At 43.8% G+C, this 24,438-nt stretch overlaps 1 protein-coding gene across 1 annotated transcript in view; it reads right to left on the bottom strand.

Annotated features, from left to right (window-relative positions):
• fndc3ba (fibronectin type III domain containing 3Ba) overlaps positions 1–24,438 on the bottom strand; it is a 96,960-nt gene that overhangs the window by 55,738 nt on the left and 16,784 nt on the right. The window contains exons 2-3 of the mRNA XM_034577125.1: positions 15,755–15,900; positions 12,723–12,798 (exon numbers count right to left, since the gene is read on the bottom strand). Coding sequence (XP_034433016.1) covers positions 12,723–12,798; positions 15,755–15,871 — 193 coding nt within the window. The 5' untranslated portion in view covers positions 15,872–15,900. The remainder of the gene's footprint in view (positions 1–12,722; positions 12,799–15,754; positions 15,901–24,438) is intronic.

A 24,438-nucleotide genomic window follows, 5' to 3' on the forward strand; every position in this document is an offset into this window, starting at 1 on the left:
ACAGCTTCCTCTACTGCCCGGCCAACACACACACACACACACACACACACACACACACACACACACACACACACACACACACACACACACACACACACACACACACACACACACACACACACACACACACACACACACACACACACACACACACACACACACACACACACACACACACACACGAGCATGGCCTATTGTCATACCTAAAACTGAAACAAATCTCCATAGATCGTTTCGCCATCTGATACAGCCATTAGAAGCTGTGGGAGAAAAAAAAGGAAACCGAGGAAATATAAAGAGAGGAAAAGCATGTGAACGTGGAGCATGATGGGAAATGTACTTAAAAAAAGAGAGATGCAGGGGGAAGAGAAAGATTCTGCTGGAGCAGGAAATGTGGGAGACGTTTTTAAAATAGCACAGTGTACTTATACACTTCCTAGATTGGTGTGAACATGTGATGCTACAAACACACACAAACACACACACACACACAAACAGAGCCCTCTGGTCCATCTCCGGTGAGTCAAGTCTAGCGGACATATTTGCCGTGGGCAGGGTGAGGTCCAGTGATGGAGGAGGAAGTCATAACTTCCTGCGCTGCCTTGCCCTCGGTAACGACACTGACAGTCTGCAGAGTGACGCTGAAACTACAGCATGCTTGCAGACACACACACACACACACACAGCTGATGTGATGAGGATGATGATGTGAATATCCAACACCAACATACACATGTGCATCAAGAAACACGCGTCTGATCCCGACTGCGTGTTCCAGGCTACAGTCTGTAATTTGAGCTGGCTGCTGGAATGTAAATCACAGCATAGAGAGTTGCTATGTTTGAACATTGGGTCCTACTGTACGTGGGTGTGTGTGTGTGTGTGTGTGTGTGTGTGTGTGTGTGTGTGTGTGTGTGTGTGTGTGTGTGTGTGTGTGTGTGTGTAAGCATATTCCTCAGGACGAGCGTGCCCCTCAGCTTTTTCGCCTCCAATTTCAAAGCTGCAGAACAGTTTCGTAAGAGAACAAGGAGAAAGTTACGGCCGATGATGAAACTATCAGCACCACAATGACTTCATCAGCATCTGACATCGGTGTGTTAAGAAGAAACGACAGCATAGAGCTCGTAAAACCAGCGTCATATTTTACAAGCCCACAGGCTCAAACTTTAAAATAATAAGACATTTACATCCACGGTGGAGAAAGGTTTACACCCCTACTCGTGCAAAAGTAGCCCATCCAAGCCAAAGGGGTCTGATGGCAGGAGGTTTGCTGCCGAACAGAACTGACAGACTTCGGTTTCATCTACGGTTGTTTGCCCCGAGGTAGCAGCAATGGTTGTGATCCCTGTCCCTGGCTGGCTAATGGATCAAATCCCATTATAACCTTTCTTCTACTTCTCTGCTGTCTCTAGAAATAAAATTACCGCTGAAGTTCTTGGTCAACGACAACATATATTTTTCTATTTTGCAAAGTAAATACAATAAATATGTTCATTTTGGTAGAGTTGACTGTTCAACAGGAGGAAGGCTGCGGAACGAAAAGACCAGTAAACAACTTGTCACTGATTGCAAAGACAGAGGGTGGCAAACATGGCCGATCACAGTGGGAGGTGGGCTGCCGGGGGATTCCCTGCACAGTCTGTGTGGAACCTTCTTACTCAGTAGAGAGTGAGAGGTCAGAACAGATGAAACGCTGTAGGAGGTGGGAGGGAGCTGAAAGAGCCTCCTGTTGGCTCGGGTTTAAAAGGGATGAGACAAGCTGGAGGTCTGGAGGAGGAGAGGAGCAGTGAGGCGACCTCCACTGAAGACCCACCAACCAGAGGGGGTTCACTCCGGGTAAACTCCGGAGAGTTGGATACGGAGTTTACCCACAGTTTGCTTTTCACACAACGCAGCGGGGGGGTTCGCTGCACATCTCAAGTTATTTAATTTGACATTAAGTTATCCAGTATGGTCCCTATGAGCCCAAGTATGGGAGAAAAGGGGAGAAGTGGCCAGGACAGCAGCTGGGCTTCAAACTCAGTAGCAGCAGAGCAGTGAAAAACATCCAAGCTCTAATAAATCAGACGCTCCTCGCCTATTCTGCGATTTTCACAATGATTCAACTCCACATGAAGATACACCCAGTTTACGAGAAGAACTTGAGACATAATACGTCATCAGTAGGTCTCACAACAGCCAGGTTATCATAATTATTATAATAATTCTTCCACCAAGATCCTCAGTGACCTACTTCCTCCAATTTGGTGAAAATGGATTACACTAAATATTAAATAGTAGCTTTTGTACTAAATGACCAAATCCTCAAGGGTTACATTTCTTAGACTATGATGTTACCGAGTACATCTTATCGGGCCACTGTGTAAACGGCCCTTAAGCCTACAAGCCCTGATCTGTTCAGTGTTCAGTGTGTAGCCCGGGTGTCAGCCCCGTACACCTCCACCCAGACCTCTCTCTGCTTCGCCCTCCCCACCCGCCCAGAGGAGGGCTGCTCTCAGCCGACCTACTTCTGCTGCTGCTGGGTTCGCTCCAGAGGAGAGCAACGTAACGTCTGGAGGGACACCGGGCCCAGCCGTGCTTTGTTCTCAGGATCTTAACACAACACAACACACACACAACACACACACAAACCTACAAATGTACGTGGCTCACACAGACCAAGACAAATATTTCAAAACAGCAGAGTGACCCAGATTAACACCTGAGCATATGTGCTTAAACTCTTAACATGTCATGCTGACACACACGCACACACTTGCCTTGTGGAACAAACTGACATTTGAATAGTTTACAGAAATCACGGTCACCTCAGCACAAGGACATTCAACAAATTGGGAGAAACACACAATAATGCAAGAGCAAATCATAACAACTCTGAACAGACACACACACACACACTGGGTATTTCCCCGTATTATCACACAATGCTATTCTTGGGCTTGTAGATATAACTGTTGTGGAATCGGTAACCATGCGACACACAATGCATGGAGTGGCAAACTTCACTTCTCGTGTTTTCCATTCATCCACACACACACCCTCTCGTGCATGTGCACACGGGCAAAGACTTTCTTGACATACATGTGCAAGCATGCACGTGCACATTGTGAATATACACAATCCAGACACTGATGACTCATTGTATCCATTCCCTAATCAACTCTACATGTCTAAAAAGGAGAGGGAGTGAGAAAAGAGAGAGAGCAATGAAGTGCAACAGCTGTCTGTGTGTAAACAGACCCAGAGTCTCATAATCATTTCCTGCTCTCCCTCCCTTGCTCCCTTCTCCTTCTCTCACTCCCTCGAATCCTCAGGACGAAACAAATTCTCAAACCTTGACCCGCTAAAGGACCTTTAGTCATTTTACTAATTTTTTTCCGCATCTGCACCGAACTCGCTCCATTTGTACCCAGATGTGATCCTCTGCTCCCCCTCTTCTCCTCTCCTGTCCTGTCCGCCCCTCCTTTTCCTCCGTCTATCTCTCCACATGTTAATGTGGGGCATTCCTGGTGTATGAGTCACAGTCTGAACAGCACCGAGTTTGTGTCCTCCACAAAGAGCAGAGAAAGTGTGTGTGCGGGTGTAGGGAGATAGAGGAGAGGAAAGGAAGAAGAGAGCAGAGGAAGAAGAGAGCAGAGGAAGAGGAAAGGGAGAGGAGAGGGAGAGGAGAGGAGAGAGAATTTGTGTGAATCTCATTGGAAAGAAAGAAACAAGGCAAGACTGGAAGTCCAAGATTAGCAGGGACTTTCCCCCCACTCCCCAACTCCAATGAATTCCACAGTTTGTGTGTATGCATTTGTATGAGAGAGTGTGTGTGTGTCCAATGGCTGAGTGATCCGACAAGCACTGAAATAAAGATATTGTGGAGATTGTGTGCATATGCGATAAGGAGAGAAATATCAAAAGGTATTTCGGTCCAGCTAACTTCTTCTGTTTTTGATCAAACTCATGCCTTCGTCTACTTCCTCCCGACCACGACCCGCTCATTAACCATCACACGCTTCCTCCCACCCAATCAGATCAGAGGATAAGAAAATTCGCCGTTACCAAATCAGTCGCTGTTGCAGGAAATTCGGTCACAGTCTCCCCTTGTGTTTCCGAGTGGCGGCAGAACATTATGGTGTCACAGTGACGTCGACCTTTGACCTTGCTTATAGACAATGTCATCACTAAATCATGTTATGCTATTCGAAGTTTATGTGAAATTTAGTCATACTTTGACCTTGACCGTTGACGTTTGACAAACAAACACCTCATCACTTCTTCCTTGAGTCCAAATTGAAAGACATTTCTTCCAGGGCATTTTCTGAGATATTCTCAGGGATACGACAGAGGCTGAAAAAGTTAAAGCCTCAAGCTACAGCTGTCGTCTGAACTCACAATATAAAAAAACTAATGTGTGACCTATGCAGCTGTGCAGGAGGACACATTTGCATGACTCCTTTATAAGTCCTACTCTTCTGTGATGTATCCCATCACCACTTGCAGTTACAACAGCCGCATGTGATCAATAAAGCTTCACCAAATCTAAGTGAATCTAATCGAAAAGCAGCGTGACCAACATGTGGAGGAGATTCGAGATATTAAACCGGCCCTCGAGTGTTACGATGGAGTTTAATTTCATTAAAAGTGGGAGAGAAAAAAAAACAACAGCAGGCAAATCATGAAAACTGAAGTTGGAGTTATGGAGAGGCTGAAACGAAGAAAAAAAGAAATGACATGATAGAACCACGGAGGGAAGCAAGGGAGGAAGTGAAAAGAGAAGGAATAGGGGGAGAGAATGAGGGTGGAGGGAGAGAAAAGTGCTCCAGCTGTACCCTGAGCTTCAGCGGAGCCAAGAATTTCATCCCTGGAAAAGCTCTCCTTCTTTCTCGCTCCGTCTCGCTCTGGAAAATTCTGAGAGCTCTCTCTCCAGTGCACAGCTGCCGCTCACACACTCACACACGGACTTCCACTTTCACACACCCATACATACGGAGACAGACACAGTATTCTCCGGAGTTTTTCCCCCACTCGTTTCATCCCGTCCTTAAAACCATTCCCACCCCTTTGCTGCCAGAAGTGGGCCAGTCCCGACAGCGAGTCTGCAGCTGGCAGGACGGACCAAGTCAGCAGCGAAGGGGTGGTTGGGGTCATCGCGCAGAGGAAGTGGCCTCGCCCGGAATGCATGGCAGCAGACACGACCAGACATGCAGCGTCTGATTCTCTTCACTCTCACTCCTATCCCTCTTCTTTTCTTACTGCCTCCTATTCCTTTATTTACCATCCTTTATTCTGTCATTTTATTTTCACCCAGTTTCTCGCTCCCTCCCTCCTTCGCTACTTCTGCCTGCTCATGCCGTACTGTGTGAGGGCATTGAGTTTATAAGTCAGCACTGGGCAGGGCATACAACAACAATCAACTCTCTCTGCCACACACACACACACACACACACACACACACACACACACACACACACACACACACACACACACACACACACACACACACACACACACACACACACACACACACACACACACACACACACACACACACACACACACACAAGTCAGGCTCTTAACTACCTTGTGCCAAATGAACCAAGCCAGTCCTCCTTGTCCTTTTGTTTCTCACAAAGAACATTTGAGTGGAAAAAAACTCAAAATAGAAAAAGCCAGGTATGCCACACACACACACACACACACACACACACACACACACACACACACACACACACACACACACACACACACACACACACACACACACACACACACACACACACACACACACACACACACACACACACACACACACACACACACACACACACACACACACACAATCTGTGCCCAGAGGGACCACATTCCATTACACACACCACCTGGAGTGAGAGTCCGTTCCCATGGTGACCTGTTTCCCCAAATCCAAAGGGACGCAACACAAACTTAAGACACACAATGGCACTCAAAATACATCCAGATTTACAGTTGGCCCGGGGCATGAAAACCTGCAGGTAAATGGTCTTCCTCTGCTTGGCTGTCAATCTAAAGCCCCCCCCCCCACACACACACACAGCAGGATTTCTCTTTTAATGCGATCCCTCCCTCCACCCATCCCATTACCACTTTTTCAGCACAATATGAGGCATATTCCATAAACACAGACTCAGCAGTCGTCAGACTTGAAGCAATTTTAAAACAGAAAGAATTCTACAGTGGTGAGTTGAAAAGAGCAGACTGAGACTTCACTGTCTGAGCTCTCAGACGTGCAGCAGCAGAACTTTCTCATGCTTTCCGAGCGTGACAGGCAACATGGTCAGAGTGTAAAATAAATGTTTTCCATATTACAACTTTAAGCACATCAGTGTCCCCTGCACAATTATGTACGTGTTGTCTGTATTTTTATTTAATTTTAATACTTCCACATGATGTTTACCTCATTCTGACTATCTGCTGCTGTAACGAGTGAATTTCCCCGGTTCAGAAAGTTCATCTTAGCTTATCTTAGGTTATCAGGAAAGTAAATATGGTGGTTGGTTTGTCAGAAGCATATATACATATACAGATACAGAAATGGGACTGATTTTCAGTTTCACAAGTTTTACCTTCATACTAACTTAAGATTTGTAACTTTTTGGGGGGAGGGGTTATTTCACAGTAAACTAAAAAAACGTTGCCCGACAAAATGAGAAATCTGAATTTATATTTGAGATCAAGATTTCTACTTTTATCAGACAGTTATATTTCATATCAAACCACAAACCGCTGTCCAGTGGAAACCGGGTATCTCCAAAGTTGGTGACTTTAATTGAGTATTAATTTATGGGATGATAAAATCTGTTGACAGTTTAATGGCCCCCTTGATTAACCCAAAAAAATACATCACAAAGCTGAAAACGGGACAAATGTTGTATTTTGATAAGATAAAAATGTGTAAATGTGAACCTCATTAAGTCTGCAAAGGCCACATGAGAAACAACTGACATCCATTTAAAACACTGCATGCACAACACATTAAATTGGTTTCATTATGCCCCGTGGCTACAAATAACTTCCACCACAATAAGAGCACAATCCTTAATTTTTGGAAAGACGCGCGCGCACACACACCAAGTCTTTGTACGTGCTTTTTCACACATTTGGCACCAGGGATCAAAATGTACTTCCATGTAATTTTACAAAAAAGAGGGATAATTACACATAATCCTCAAGTATGTTGCACGGTTCGTTTTCAATGCACACACAGACACTGTAAATCATTTCTGCTGACAGCCGTGCGGAAACACAGACATCAACCAACCTTTTTCCCCATCGCACTGCAATTTTCATTTCAATGTGATTGCCTCACTGTCCCAAACGGGGGAGATTTAAATCCCAGGGCACGTTTGAGAGAAGCTCCTGAAAACAACCGCCTCCGGTTAGAAGCAGCAACGGGACCATCCGACGCAGTTCTCCAAATTAAACCCTACTGAAAGAAGCGTATTGGTGCCTCCTCCTCCTGCTTGTTTAGAGCCATCTGGCCGGGTGTAAACACACGCTGCGAGACTTTCCACCATATTCCTCTCAACCGGCTATTTCCATTTACATCAAAGGGCTCAGAGTATAGAAGTGCACACTCCAGCAGGAGGCTGGTGAGAGAGAACCTCCGCGAAGTGATGCAGGGAAACCAGCGAGGGGAACATTAGCATCGTCCACCCAACTGAGACCAGGAGGGGGACAGAGTGAGACAAAGGCAGAGAGACACACAAATAGACGGGTAGGAGCCTAGAGAAATACTTAAAAGGGGAAGAAAAACACACACAGTGAATCCCAACGATCCTGGTCCACTGTTTCCCGTTCTCACTAAGTTCAAGCCACCTCGAAAGCTTGGAGGAGACGCGAGGTTGAGATGCAAGCAGGGGCCTCATCTGAATTCACAATTATCATACAAAAAGTCCTTTCGGTTTCCTTTACAAATCCATTATTCAGTATGTTTATAATCTTCCTGCCTAATAGTGGCCTATAGACGTTTTGAAGACGATCTTGAGTGTGTGTGACTGACACACTGCACCATCCGCGAAAATCCCACCTTGAACAGGCCGTGTCAGCCCAATGTTGATGATAGTGTTAAAAGTGAATTCTGTAAAAACATATCCGTCATTCAAGCAGACATTCGGCCCACATCCAACTTTGAATACTTAAATAAGAAAACAAAAGTATCTGAAAAAACTGAATAAACTAGACCTGAGGTGTTGGTACTATTTGTCTAATCATGTCAGTAATTTGACAAAAGAAAACTCGGGGTTTCTATGCCACTGTACCGAGTTTCCTCATGTATTTCAAAGAATGGAGGCAGAAATGGAGAGAATCATGTTGGAATTGGAACTGATACATCTTGAGCAATAGTTTTGCTGAAATGACCACAATACAGAAAAGAGAGAGGATGTTGGAAGAGACGTTGGGTGTGTCCGTCCGTCCGTCTGTCTGTCTGTCTGGCCACTGAGAGACATGGGAGCAGGAAATGTGATGCTACCAAGCAGATACATAATAGTTGTTGTGGTCAGCGTCATCTACATATGTAATTAAATTTCAAGGGAGGTGCACATCAGGCTTCAAAATGGGCGATGGAGGGAGATACATAGATTCACCATGATTCTATGCAGTGGTCTAAACTGGCCCAAATATCCAATTTGTTTTTCTTTCAGATTTCCACCTAAGAAGCACTTGTGTATCCTCCATCTAAGCTTCTCCGAGAAGAAATAAGATAAGTGGAAAGTCTTTAATGACAACTGGCCTGATGGATGTCAGGGTGTACATGGAGATGAGATCAAATTAGAGAATTAGGATGCAGCCACTGAGGGACAAGGCAGAGAGGAGCAGTGAGCCACACACACACACACACACACACACACACACACACACACACACACACACACACACACACACACACACACACACACACACACACACACACACACACACACACACACACACGTTGAAACAAACAGCACACATCTGCCGGCAAGACGCAAAACAGACCTCGACATGATTCACACTCTGCACTGTCCAGATGACACACAAGCAAAGAAATGTGTGCACACACAGCCGGTGCAACGAGGACACACTGGCAGTGAAAATACAGACTGACTGGAGAGCAGCAAAATACACGACAGCATGTCACTGTAGTAGTACATTAGCTGCTCTCAGAATGGACTGTATCGTGCATGCATGCTAATCAAATAAAGCAATAACTGAATATTATTATTTATCCAATTAAGTTAAATATTTATCAGGACATTTAATTTTGATTCATTAATGGAATTAAAGTATTTGGCTTTAGAATTACTCCGTTTAGCAAATTAAATTTTAACAAAAAGCAAGATTCCCTCTCATCTTTACACTGTCGCATAAACATCTACAAACGAATTATCACGTGATATACATTTTCAGGCGCGTTAATGTGGACGGGGAATATTAATGATGCTTGTAGATGGAGAATGTTTTGAAATGTAAAACGTAAGTGTGGCTGTAGCCTTCAACTCCTTATAAATATGTCTCGAATTGGTTTTTCCAGATCCGGACCAACAGTTTTCCTCATGTACTCATATGGCACAAATCATAAATCTTCTATCTGTAGTGTCTCATAGAGAAAAGAATGTTTGTCCAACTTATCCAAGATGTTTCAACGACCTCTTCAACTTTATTTGAAACACTGATTCAAACAATATGAGTCGATCATAAAGCCACAGACAGGCGTAAAAAAAAATCAAAGCTCTTGGAGGCAAAAAGATCCATTTCAGACGAAGCACCTCTATTCAAATATGTCGAGATGTCGTATAAGTGAAGTTGAAACCAGATGTTGTGGCCAATGAACTGAAGACCTCCGCGGTAGCTGCTACCGACCAGCTAATCAACGGTTATTAATCTCTGCTGAGACAAGAGAGTTCACCGCAGGAGGGATCTCGCTGCTGCTGCCACCCGAGTGTGACGTCACGTCCTGCCTGGCAGGATGCGACTTCCTGCCGTTCACCGCCTGGCCTCATCATCATCCCTCATAAAAAGTCCAACAAAGAGCAAGCAACACAGTAAATCAACACAGCCTTGTAAAACACACACACACACACATATTAACACACTGACATTCCAGAGCAGGGTGCTCTAACACACCCTCTAGAGTCTTGGGCTTTGATGTGAGTGTGGGAAAGCTCAGGGGAATGGTCTTGGGGGGGGGGGGAGAGAGAAAGGGAGAGGGGGCTTGAAGAGGGGGGAGGGGAACGGAGGAGAGTGACCCCCGGAGCATCGAGAGGTCAGTGTGTTTAAAGAGGGGGCAGACAGATTTACACACACACACACACACACACACACACACACACACAGTTCAGATAGAGTTTCCCCGATTTGCTGCTGTAGAAGTGGCACAAAGGAACAAATAACCAAGAGCAAATAAGGTGAAGTTCATCACTGAGAGTAACTGAAAGATTTTCTGCATTTCAGAGTAGGCAGAAATGACTGGAAACGTAAAAGCTGCCATTTTAAAGGGATTTTATACGAGCCCTGAGGTTTTTGAATTTGTTGAGCATAAAAATATTCTATGCAAACTGTCAGTCCAAATAAAAGAACACGATTGAGCCAATGCCATTTAACAGCGCTGCGGCTAATGAGCAGCACTTAACGTTAGGCCAATAAATACAAAACTCCATTTTCTGCTCCAGGTTCTGCTTTTTAAAAAGCTGGAGGCCGACGAATGAGGAGGAAAGGAAAGAAGAGGGAGGCGGGAGGAAAGGAAGCCGAGGAGGAGGAAAAAAGATGGAGAGAGCAGCGAGCAGAGGAGAAGAGAGGCTGAAGTTTCAAATGAAAGAATCTCTTATGGCTGCTGTATCGACGTCTCCAGACTGGTTGTGCCTTGGCAGAGCATCTGTGAGTGTGTGTGTGTGCACGTCTGCATGCATGCACCGCAGTGCAGCAGCTAAACAGAGGTTACTTTATATAAAAGCTGGTTCCTGGTTGTGCCCTGAGGTCTCTGTAATCTCGCTCTCTGTCCCCCATACGCTTGCACACAAGTGCGCCATCCAAACAAACACACACACACACACGAGTACACAAGCAGGCGCAGACACGGAGCTCTGAGGTCTCGGTAATCACACCGAGTCTCTGTCTAAAGAGCGACTCAGTTCGCCCTCAAAACACACTGCCACACTCCACCTCTCATTAAACCCACTGACCTCCTCCAGAGAGAGACAGAGGGAGAGGGAGAGCGAGTGCGCGCGCGCGCGCGTGCGTGTGTGTGTGTGTGTGTGTGGCCCTCAACATTAATAATATGTGCATTCAAACATGACCCCAAGCCCCCCCGACCACCCGCCCAATTAACTGTCGTCAACCAAAGTAAAAAACACACACAAACACACTGTGCCTTCAATGCCAAATTATGCGTGCAGCCACACCAATAAACAGACAACCGCCAGACGCCAACGACATCAACAGAGTCTTATTGCAAAGCAGCGTCCAGTGTCCCGCTCATCCAATCAGAGTGCACGTTAAACTTTTCTTTAATCTGTCTTTAATCCATCTGTACCCCAGTCAGTGCGGCATATCTAAGAAATTCTCTCCGCCGACCATATCTGCACATCTTTGAACCCGCCCATCCGACCGTGTGCCATCTCCATCCGGCATTATCTCTGCCCATAGGTGTGTCTGGGGCGATCCCTCTGATTTCAGGGGAAAATTGAATTACATGGCGGGTGGAGAAAAGGAGGCGGGCTGTAATTAGTTACAACATAGACTACGGGGAGGTAGCGGTGATGGGGAGTCAGAGTCTGAGCCAAAACTGCACTCACTCTCTCTCCCTCTCTCTCTCAAAGAAAACCTTCACTCCGAGGGCAAAGAAAGAGCGAGAGAAGAAGGGAGAGACAGACAGACCGAGGGGGAGAGAGAGAGAGAGAGAGAGAGAGAGAGAGAGAGAGAGAGAGATTGGAAAGAAAACAAAGGCGCCCTTTCAAAGTTTCTGAGTAACAGCTTACACTGGTGACATCATCAAAGTGGGACGCGATTCCACAAGAGTTGGGGGAATTCCCGTGTAACTGCCACCTCCTTTGGTTAAGTGCCTCTAAGTAGCTTACATTTCCAGCCTTTTCATGTGCTGATATCTGATACAGCCAGAGAGTAAGACACTGACACTATGCGTTCAACTAACATTTTGAAAATATGGAGATTCTGGTGCAAGCTTTCCAGACCTAATTGGTTGTGCCCATAAAAACAACCTAAGGCTATTCTGAAGTTTCTGCAAGTTTACATTAGTGTAAAAAACTAATATGCTGGTGATAGTTTGTACAATTTCTGGACGGCAGACATTGTTTCAGACTTCAAACCTGATTCAGAGGTCACGGTATTCACATTATCGGCTTTTTAAAATGTCACAAAACTGCTGTGTGGTAACGCTGTTGACATCCCATAGTGATCATTTCTCCAATCTCTATAATGCTGTATGAAAACATGATACATGCTTTTCACCTGCATGTTCTCACATTAAAAAAGCAGCAGGATATTCACTATGTGGGTTTTAGTCGAGTCACAAGTCTCCATCGTCAGACTTTGATAATCAACTGAAATAAATAGAATTAGCATAAAGCATACAAATGTCTGAAAGACAGTGGCCCTCGTGTCACGTGTGTCCACATATATGTGCCAGCAGATGATAAATGTGATGGGGAGTAATCCCACAGTGAACACGTGTTCATATGATAGTAAAAGAGAAGACTGACCCTGGATGCATTGCAGTGATCCATCCTCTGCCCGGATGGTGAACGTCTCCCCCGGGTTCACCTGCACCAGGATCACCTGTATCAACACACACAGATCACATGGTTAGAAAGCGTGGATCAGATGAAATGTTTCACAACAGAAACTGTGACGGCTTTAAGGGGAAAACAAAACTGAAACACAAACTGACAACTCATCCATCTGCAATAATTACAAACCAGGATGGGTATTCAATTGTCTTGCAGAGGTGACATAACACACAGTAGCCAACAGATCCCGGAGTAGGGCGGACACATGTGCAGTATAAATGAGGTTTTAATTAAGCTGATAATCAGGTCTCACATACCATGATTTAGCAAAAAGACTTTGTTTTGAACACACTGACTTGCAAAACCAAAACGATGTACAAAACCAGTACATATAAATATTACACACACATAAAAGCACAGTTAAACACACAGGCAGGTGAGCATGTACAGATCAAGCCAAAACATGACACTGTTTTCCTTTCCCAGTGTTTCTGCTGAGCGTGCGTGAAGGGAGTATGCATGCACCTTACCGTCATATTCTCCGCATAGAGATTGTTGAGAGTGTACACGTGGCTGTAGACATGAAACAGGTGACCCTCCATTGCACACACACGCGCACATGTATTCATGCTCACATGCACACGCACATACACACGAGCAGCCCTGTCTACGCTCTACAGGTGCGCCGTCGTAAAATCCTCATACTATTCGTTTCTCCCGTAGCGCCTGCATGCTCTCCCATCTCAGCCCTAACCTGCTCCGCTCCCTCAGACACACACGCACACACACACTTCCTGCTCTGTCTGCGGCAGCGGCTGCTGTTGCTATGGGAACCCCAGCATAGTACAGGGCGACCCATGTTTCCTAAGGACTGAGAAAACCCCTGTATCAGACCTTGTGGGTGGGTGTGATGTGAAGTAAATGCACATATGTTGCATGTTTAAATGTAATAATGTAATGTAACGTTACTGTTATGCTTATATAGCATGGTGGGTCCCTGAGGCTGTTATCATGCAATTAACTAATGCTTTGATGCACAAAATGTTAAATATTAAGTTTGAAATAATTCCGAATGATGACCATAAAAGGTTTTGTACCCTTGGAATTCGCAAAAACTGTTTTGCTGTAAAATACAGTTGTAGCATTAAAAACCTTATGTTTAAAGTCAAGCTACAAACTTTTATTTTAACATCTTCTTTTTAACTACTTGTCTTCTAGTTGAGGGATCTTATTTATTCAACATTTCCAGGCAGGACATCTGAGCTGTTACTCTTCACAATGGTAATGTAATCCTGTTGTGCCATTTGGCTTTTTAAACGCACAATACGTTCACAAACAGTGACGTAGCCAAAACTGACACCAGAGCAGGAGCAGAACCAGAAGTTCTGTTCCAGAGGTAACACCTTCACTGAAATCTAAATTTACATTGGAATTTAAAATAATGCAAAATACTAAAATAATAAATAAATCTATATGCATGCAAAACTGGTCAGCGGTTTGCCAAGCAGCTCACTTTATTTGTTTAAACAGAAATGGGAATAAAAAAAAACTAAATCTTAATCCACTAGGTGTTAAACATCAAGGCCAATGAAGCAGTTAGATTTGGAAGAGGACAAGGAGGAACTAATGCAAAACTAATGAGCTTAATATCATAATGAAGTGGAAAACAATGTAGCCAATAAAAGGATCTAAGTGGAACAGAAAAAGTTACCTTCTATTGGCTACAATGTTAGACCTCAATATTTAGCCAATGCAGGGTTCCATATTATAATGGAACAGAATATGGAGCTTGTGATTGGCTACATTGTCGCACTTCATCATGTAACTGATGCAGTGTTCCATATTCCAAATGGAACCGAATTGTTACGTTTAATTAAATCATATGTGAGAGAAACCTTATTTAGATTCTAACTTGTCTCTAAGTGAAAACCCAAAAAGATGTTTCACTTTTTCCGAAAGGTGAATAATGGGATCCCTCAACAAGAAATTCCATTTAGTTATAATTTAAGCACATTGTTTAAGTAAAATTCTCCATCACATTTTATCTAACAAATGATTGTACAGAGATATGGTGTCGCACCCTGACAATCTCATCGATGTATCTGAGGAAGAGACACAGACAAACACACACATAAACAGGTGAAGGCAGGTAGATACAGACAGACAGACAGGAAGCAAACACACAGACACAAACACACAAGTATGTACTCAGACTCAAGTGCCCACACACACAAACACACACAGTGAAGGACAGACCCCAAAAAAACAACTACACACACAAACATGGACTCACACATATGAAGAGTTAAATCTATATAATCAGTGGTCTAGATCTCTGATCCCACACTGAGAACCGGGGTTAAACTCCAGGGTGTTACAATAAAAAGCGCTCCCTAACTGCTGTGTGTTACAGCCAAAACCCTCCCTAACTGTTATGTGTCGCAGCCAAAACACTCCCACTGTTCTGAGCTGTGAGGGGACACTCTGGAGATGATACGTACACATCATCATCCCTCATCTACCAAAAGCACACAGTGTGTAAAAATATCTGCGACGACAGGATTGAACCCGGCTCAAATTAACTGATGTTTTTAATTACGTTGATCTCTTCCTTTTGCCTGTGCAGAGCTAAGGTGGGGTTTGGTACTTTGAAGGTGATCCCTTCGGCTCTGTGGCGTCTGATAAGATCAGCCAAGCGCAGATAAGCGCTTGAATCCTTTTCCAAAGTAATTTGAGTTAAGGCCTGGGATCCATCAATGGAGCCAGACGGCCAGATATATGCTGATTAAAGACACGTTTGTAGGACGGAATGAGTCAAGTGTGTGTTTCTGTTTATTCTTGTTCCTGTTACAGGACAAACGCTGAAGATTAACAGCCTGGCAGCTGCTCATTACCTGTGGCAGCCATGCATGAGGCATGTGACGAAATGACAACAAAGACAAGCGAGTGCATGGTTGTTTGTCGTCTATTCTTGTGCGCATATGGGTGTGTTTGTGTGTGTTTACCTGCTGTGAAGCATCACCGTTAACCATGTGAGGCATGAGAGGGACCTCCCCGTTCAGGAGGGGGGGCGGAGCCAAGTCCAGTGGAATCTGGTCTGTCATCATCATTGTGACGTACATTCATGGAGAAATTCACTGAACTGCCCTACCTGAGGAAGTACAGAGAGAGAGAGAAGGACAAACAGGGGACTTAAGTATTGTTCGGTCATAAATACAAGTACGCAGAGAAACACATTTCCATTGTGTCATCGGGTGAAGTTCACAGGAATGTCACGCAAAGGGCCGGCTGTGGCTTAAGAGTTATAGCTGGGAACCACAGACCAGAGCGTCAGCGGTTTGATTCCCAGCTCCTCCAGTCCACATGTCAATGGTATGTGATAACACTAGAAATAAATATATACAGTCATCATAACATGAAAAGTGAAACAGAATAACAGATTAGGTATATTGTCCTGCGCTGGTTTAACCAACTGGAAACAAAAGTCTGTTGGTTAAACATCTACACTGTTAATGTGAAGCTGGAGCCAGCAGCCAGTTAGCCTAGCTTAGCATAGAGGCTGGAAGCAGTGGAAGCAGTTTGATGCTAAACAGGCATTTATAAGTGGGGCCAACTTTTTTTTTTTTTTGTACTTTGGGCCCAAAAGCAAATGATTTCCCTCAAATGTCAATCTATCAGTTTACGTGAACCTTGCATTATGCCAAACTACTGATGTGTCACCATCAGTTTATTGTGCAGGTTCGTCAACGACGAAGCAATTTGCTGCTTCAACGGAGCGTGAAAACCTCATCGTTGAGGAACTTTTATTAAATTTGTCTGTTTCCGACGGGTTTACTGTTTTCATGTGGTTTCAATCCCAACCGGGATAAGTACTTGGATGTAAACCCAGATATATCTAATAACGGAGGTGTACATGAAATGACAGGTAGTTATACATTCTCTATGGAAATACTCAGAACGAGAGAGAGAGAAAAAGAACAGCAATCAAACAAATAAGTAAAGTAAAACGAATACTGGAGAAGGACTGGAGAAAGGAAACTAAAAGCAAAAGTAATTAAATATATATTATAATTTTTGGCCATATTATCCAACTCTAGACCAAATGAGATCTGAAAATCCGAAATATTCATCTGAGAAGGAGAATATCTTGCTGCTCAATATGTCAACATGTCACACATACACTACACATGCATAGTGTTTAAATAATGAGAGAGAAGGAGGGAGGAATCTGAAGAGTTCAATTTAACAAACGTGCAAGAATAACAATAGGAGATGTGAAAAGATACAGATAATTGTAAGAAAGAAATAACATACACGTTATATTATTGTAGTGTTTTTAACAGATTAACATTAGTGCCTACCTAGTAAGTTGTGTTTTCATCTTAGACTGGCATTGCCTCAGCTTTATTAAAATACAACAAGTCCCATCATGTCAATAAGAAAGTAAAAGAGAATAAAGAGACAGAAGCACAGGGATGAGCGACTGAGTCAAAGCCCTTCATCAACAGTCCTGTAAATGATGGATTATAGTTATTATCCCATTTGGAGGATTAATAGAAAAGAAATATTGGCAGAGGAAGGTCTTAGTTTGATCAGTGAATGGGGATAACTGCACCTGCCATTAGCTTTGTCAATAGAGCACACAGCAGATTTAGTATTCTCCATAAGCACGCGAGCATACACAGAGGATGGGAGGTCTATGAGGTCTTCTGGGGTCAACTGTGTCTGCGCTCTTTGGAGATTAAACCAGAGCTAAATCTGGAGCTGGCTCCTCCTGCTTGTGTAATGACTGCGCCAAAACCAAAAAGCACAACCGTAAAAAGAGTAAATAAAAACAAACAGCCACGGGGTATTTACCCTGTTCATTTTATCATTCATCCACATCAGCAGTGCAATGCACACACTGTCTCTCAGGGGAATACACACATACTGTATATATATATGCAAACCCCGGCCAACTTAACACACAAACATACATGTATGCACACACACACACACACACAGCTTCATTGCCAGATTACTGAAGGACGCGGGTGTTTTAATTCAACGTGCTGAGTGAAATCACCGCTAAAGAGCTGCGGGCTCAAAACTGCTATGAACACACATGAACACAGGCAGCATACATTAGGAATTTGCTTTAAGTACCACACACACACACACACACACACACACACACTTATCGTCCCTCTGAAAACAGCTGTGTGTCATTGTGTGTCTTTTCTTTCAGCCGGTTGTCCTCTCGCACTGTCGAGGTGGATCACACAGCTGTGGCTCATATTGTTGCAACATAAACACACACACACACACACACACTCTTGGTATCTTTTGTGTCTTTCCGACTCTACCTCCTTTTCTAATTCTTGATTTTTCTCCTTTGTCTAAAACCCTCTTTCTTCCTCCATTTGAGCCCCATTCCCAGCTCAGCCTGGCCATCCTACCTTGAACACACACACACACACACACACACACACACACACACACACACACACACACACACACACACACACACACACACACACACACACACACACACACACACACACACACACACACACACACACACACACACACACACACACACACACACACACACAGAGAGTTGTGTCCAGGACACATCACAGACAGATGGTAACACCACTCTCGGCTCTGCCAGGAAAAAGAGAGGGGCGAGACAGAGAAGAAAGAAGGGAGGAAGAACGAGGGAGTAAGTAAAGGTTTGGTTTATATGATAAAAGGGAACGTGAATGAACAAGAGGACGCATGAGGCATGAATTTCTATAACTCATATGACATTCAGTCAATCTTTCTGTCCATGAACACACATCAGCCTGAATCACTATTAGAAGTGTGACTCCGATATTGTTCGCCAACATTTCAAGAACTTCTGGTGTGGGCTAAGGTTACCAGCAGGAAACCGTCTTCAACATACAGGAAGTGAGGATTTTCTACTAAAGTCCACACTGTATAATTTACCAATATAAAAGCAATACGATACAAGCTAACTGCATCTAGTCTACTTGTGTTTCTCATTCATCTGGTTTAAAACTAGAAATGGTCACCCACCTCCAGGAGTGAGCAGCCATGCAGATAAATTTGGTTTTGATTGTGAAGGTTGAGAGAAATGACGAGATTCAGGTAAATTGAAGTAAAAAATGTAGACCTTATAAGTTTATTGACTTAATTCATACAAAAGTTTAAATGTAAAAACCAGAAGTTTTATTTGGAATATTTCTTGGCAAGTGTCCTGTTTCACTCTGTATAATAGAGATAATAAGACTCTATATCATCTAATACTATACATATATAAGAGTGGTATCAATCTACTCATCTAACTCTCTGTAAAAACATGAAGACTTAAAAGTATTTCCCAAAATATCTAAACTTTCCCTTTGAAGCATTTACAGACCGACTTGGAGATAAACTCAAATCTAAAGGTCTTGTTATATCACTTCTTGGCATTGGCATCCTCTAAATTTAAACACTTAACCTTCCACTGCAATTTGGAGCAACTGATGTATGAAATTGCATAGTGCAAAAAAAAACTATGATCTTCCATTTTATCCACTGACTGTATACTTGCCTTCTAAAGATACTTCTCTCTTCTGATACTTCTGATACTTGTACTTCTGTCTATGCCGCTGTGTGCGGAGTTCAAACAATGGAGACTGAAACTGAGCCGATAATGTGAAAGTTGTAGTTAATAACTTTTTTTTTACTTTTAACGGAGGCAGAAGGAGGGTGACTTAAATTAGTTTTTTCGGCCACGAACATGAATGATGCTACATTCCAACAACTGGACCAATCACAGATGTTGTGGTGATGATGCACAGCTACGCCGTAACTATGGCGCTGATTATACACAGAGGTATGAATTGGCCTTGAGGCTGAGTCATGATGGAACTGAGTTGTGGAGAAAACGTAGATACACTTTCGCCCTCGCAGCTGTTCTCTGTGGTGTGTTGCACTTTTCCTACGGGCTCCAATGCACATAACTTGGAATTTAATGCAGGCTATCAATGAATGAATAATGACCTTTGTTTTCCAGTGGAATCATTACCAGATGGATGCTGCTGTTGACAGCTTCAGACATCACCACACACACACACACGCACGCAGTGGTTTCCGTTCCCCAGTGGAATGTGGGAGGAATAAGGTGTCGATTCCCAACAGGGATAAAGTGTTAAATTGAAAAATTCCATGTTGGATCCAGAAGACAATCCCCCACTTGTCCAAGTCTATGAATTTTTTTTGGTGTGTATGTGCGTAAAAAGCATGAGCGTGCATGTGTATGTTTGTGTATATACGTGTGCGTCAGGGTCATTACACAGAAAGCTCTGTGTTAGCATGGAAACTGCCTCTCTCGGACATAAAAGATGCATAGACTAAAACACACACACCTATATGTCTCACACACACACACACACACACACACACACACACACACACACACACACACACACACACACACACACACACACACACACACACACACACACACACACACACACACACACACACACACACACACACACACACACACACACACACACACACACACACACACACACACACACACACACACACACGATTTGCCAAGGCAGCTCTGACCTCATAACACGACAGTCATTACTCATACAGTCATTCATCATTCACACACACGCCCAAAGAGTTTGTCCATCCTGATGAAGCATAAAGGATATTCACAACCTCCGAGCAGACTGTCTGACTTACTTCCAGTCGACTGCTTCACACCTCTCTCTCTCCTGACCCTCACACACACACAGTCATAGAAATACAAACACACACACACACCCAGACAAGCACACATTTGTGCAACCTCCAAACAGGCGAAAACCTCTCGAGAGTGACATTTTTTGCTCAGAATAAATTTGGTCTCGGAAACTAGTCTTGAATTTTAGCAAGGACAAAAATAAACGACACTGTGCCTGCACAGCAGCGGCTCGTCACTGCAAAACCATCGCGGCCGCTGCGGTGACATGAACTTGCAAACAACGGCAAATTTGAAACAACACATGTGGGAAGTGGACTCACACCGCGACAAGATGAAAAAATAAAGAAAGAAAGAAAGGACCAGGTGTGCACAGCTGAGCAGCATCTAGTGGTGAGGGTGCAGATTGCAACCAACAGAAACCGCTCCGCCAACCCTATCCAGATAACCTACGGTGGCCTTAACACAACATAAAAGTAAAACTCAATCTGGTCCCCTCTAGAGCACGAGGTTTGGTTTGTCCATTCTGGGCTACTGTAGAAACATGGTGGTGGAACATGGATGAGGCCGTGGAAAAAGAACCACTCCCTCTGTAGATATAAAGAGCTATAAGGGGAATTTCTGTCATCAGATCCCCTTAAATCCAGAACACTGGACCTTGAAGTTAGCTTAAATACTTAGTTTCATTGAGTAATAACGCTTACACCGTTGTAACACATGCACGCCGCCCCCGCTTGTCTACTTTGTTGCACAAGCTGACTGCTGCTTTTTAATTCCTGCAGCTGCGGAGGTGAAAGTTAGTCACGTCCTGGCACAGGTCATGCACTGTAATGCTGAATCAATACATAAGCTTGGTCTGGTTGTCCTCAGTTGTGTTTTTCCTCTGCAGTTAGTGGCTTTGTTAGATCTACGTAGTAAGAAAAAGCAAAAGCTCAAATATGAGATGTTATGTTCCGTTAACTTTGTCTACAGAAGCATAGAAACTATTACTTTGTCATAATAATATCAAATCCCCATGGCCATGAAAACAGCCTTGAAGCCTTTCCCCTGTAGTTTCCCTTTAGGCTCGAGGGGGCTGATTAGAACATTATCCAAGCTCCTTTTGTCCTTCTGCACATTAAGATATGAGAAATAAATCATGACAGGCTATTGTTTGTTTTGCCTTCAACACAATTCACCACCAGCCACTGACCGATAAACTTCTCAATAACTTTTATCCTGCGTAGCTCACTGCTCGCAAACTGCTTTATTCCAAACTTAGCTCAGGGTTTAATTTTGTCTCAAGTCTTTCTATGGAAGCATGATACATGATTCACACATGACAGATGTGACAAGTCCTTCTTAGGAAAGAGACAAGCATTGACTTCAGATATAATTCTTCAGTCCCCAAAAGCACTATCGCCAGCGGGCAGGAAGGGAAGATGATAGAAATCTATTAAAAGTCCAGAAACTCTGGCTGAAAGCAGTTTGAGCCATAAAAACCTGATTTGAAAGCAGGGCTGGTAATGTTTTTCATCTGAGGAATGTGTCTGTCTGAGCTACACACTGACAAGATGGTGCTTTTCTAGGAATGTTGAACACTTTTACGCGTCCTGAAATGCAATTCGGAATTAAATGTGCCGCATTTAGCTGCAGATGTTTTATGTTCCCTTTGCTTAGTGTTATTTCACATTAGCACTATTGCAGAGGATTTATAAGCTGCCACAGATCTGTTACTGTGTTATCGAAGGGATAAACACAAACACCCCGATGTGCAGAACAGAGAAACGTATCGTGTGAGGGAATCAAATCTCACTAAATACAAACATCATGGCTCCACGAGACGCTTCACTGTAGCCTGTTCGGACCGACTGTGGTCAGACCACCAAGAGGAACTGCTGCTTCCTGCCCTGGATAACAATTAAGCACAGAAACCAGAGCCAGACACACACTCCACTGATATCCACAAGCCGAGAGAAGGACTTAATTAAAACTCTTTTATGCAGAACACCAACTTTTCGGGGACTTTGGGAACTCTACCATGAACTCAGGAGCTGTAAGTTGGTTCTGATTTTGTTTTAGTCTTTGCAACCAACATATTACTGTTTGATTCGGCTGAAAAATACAGGGACAGAGTTTGCAGTACTGAAAGTGCTTGGTTGCTAATACACAAGCTTTGCAAGAATCTTGCATCACTGCCATTTTTAAATACCATCAGGCGGATTTAAAAACCAGTGCTGTGCTCCATAGTGTCACTATTTTAACAAGTCTTATTGGGGGCTGGACATAACCATTGCACTTTTGCCATTTCTTCCTCTTGAGCCGTTTTCAGAGAAGTCTGAAGAATTGGATACAGACTTTACAGACCTGTTCACAACAGCAACAATTCCTCCACAATATTTAGGCGAGCGGTGGAGCAGCCGGGCGCAGCAGACAGAGGCAGGATGTAACGTATAAATGCCGCTGTGGAGATCGCTCGCGGTGGATCTCTCACTCTGACTTTTGCATTCATACGTGCATGTCCTCTGGAGGAAATACACTGAGGATCTGCGGAGTTCAGTGCATGTCTGAAAGCAGCTTCATTTTGCCCGACATTCACATCTCCTAGGAAGCAGTGGAGAGATTAAACTCAAATAGGCACTGCAAATGTTTGGTTACTGAATGTTTGAGTTTATCGAGGTTCTAGAGTTTTTCTGACAAGTTGCAAAACTACAAAAAAAAAGACAGAGGGACAAACAAATGGAAAATAAAGACTGAAGGTTGTAAACCTGTATTTAACCTGTTATTAACTTGAACTTTCTGAGACTCTATTAGAGCTGCAGATTTTCCTGAATGTTGATTCTACTGGTAATGAAACAAACAATAAAGAGAAACAACTCGAGAAGCAGAATTGAAACTCAGACTGAACTTAAAATGGAATTCAAGGTAATGTTGTTCTTTGTAGACGTGTGGTTGAACAGTCATGAGAATCTGCCGCCTGCATATCAGTGACAACCAGGGACGAACCTGAGAGAGTTCACTAATGAATAAGTCAGTCACAGGCTGGAAGCTCATTCATCACACATCATGTGCAGAGATAGAGCAATGATAGATACAGAAATAGATCATTCATATCACTGTTATCAGCAACAGAACGTAATGTGCATGTAAATGTGGAGAAATAAAAGTAGAGAGATAACAGAGAGACGCAGGTGTAGGTGTCCTTTTCCTCATCCTGGCTGTGTGAAGCACGGAGTAAAGATCTCAGGAGTCAGAACTAAATGATTGTCTATTCATTCCAGTACACACACACACACACACACACAGACATTGCTCGTTTTCACAAACACAGCGTAAACCAAATACGACTGGGATTGATCCAAGTCCCTTCTTATCAGCTGACAACTTGAATCTGTGCCGGCATTCACTACACATGCACACAGACACACAACGGTGTGTGTGCGGGTGTGTGTTTGGAGAAAAGGGGGTAGCTTCTAAATATGGTGGGAAACTGCCACCAACACCACTCCCATTCAACCCCAGCTCCTTTTACAAAAGGTATTCAGTCCAAGAGACCTGTTCCCTCCCTCTCCTCCCCTACTCACCCCCTCTCACACACACACACACACACACACACACACACACACACACACACACACACACACACACACACACACACACACACACACACACACACACACACACACACACACACACACACACACACACACACACAGAGAGAGATTGAGTACCTTTTCACAAGAGGAAAGAGAGAGATGGAGTGGATGTGGGGGAGAAGCAGAGAAGGGAGGAGGGGGGAGGGGGGGTGAGAGAAAAAAAGGTGGAGAGGAAGGCAAAGAGGAATGCTGGACTTGTGCGTACTTTTCAGAGGAGCATGAATGCACACACACACACACACACACACTTGGGAAAGACAGAGAGGGGATTTATAAAAGATGGAACCTCTTCGTGTTCCCATGTCAGCCCAGCTTTCCTGCACAT

The sequence above is a fragment of the Hippoglossus hippoglossus genome, chromosome 22 (genome assembly GCF_009819705.1).
Source record: "Hippoglossus hippoglossus isolate fHipHip1 chromosome 22, fHipHip1.pri, whole genome shotgun sequence".
Taxonomy (NCBI): Eukaryota; Metazoa; Chordata; class Actinopteri; order Pleuronectiformes; family Pleuronectidae; genus Hippoglossus; species Hippoglossus hippoglossus.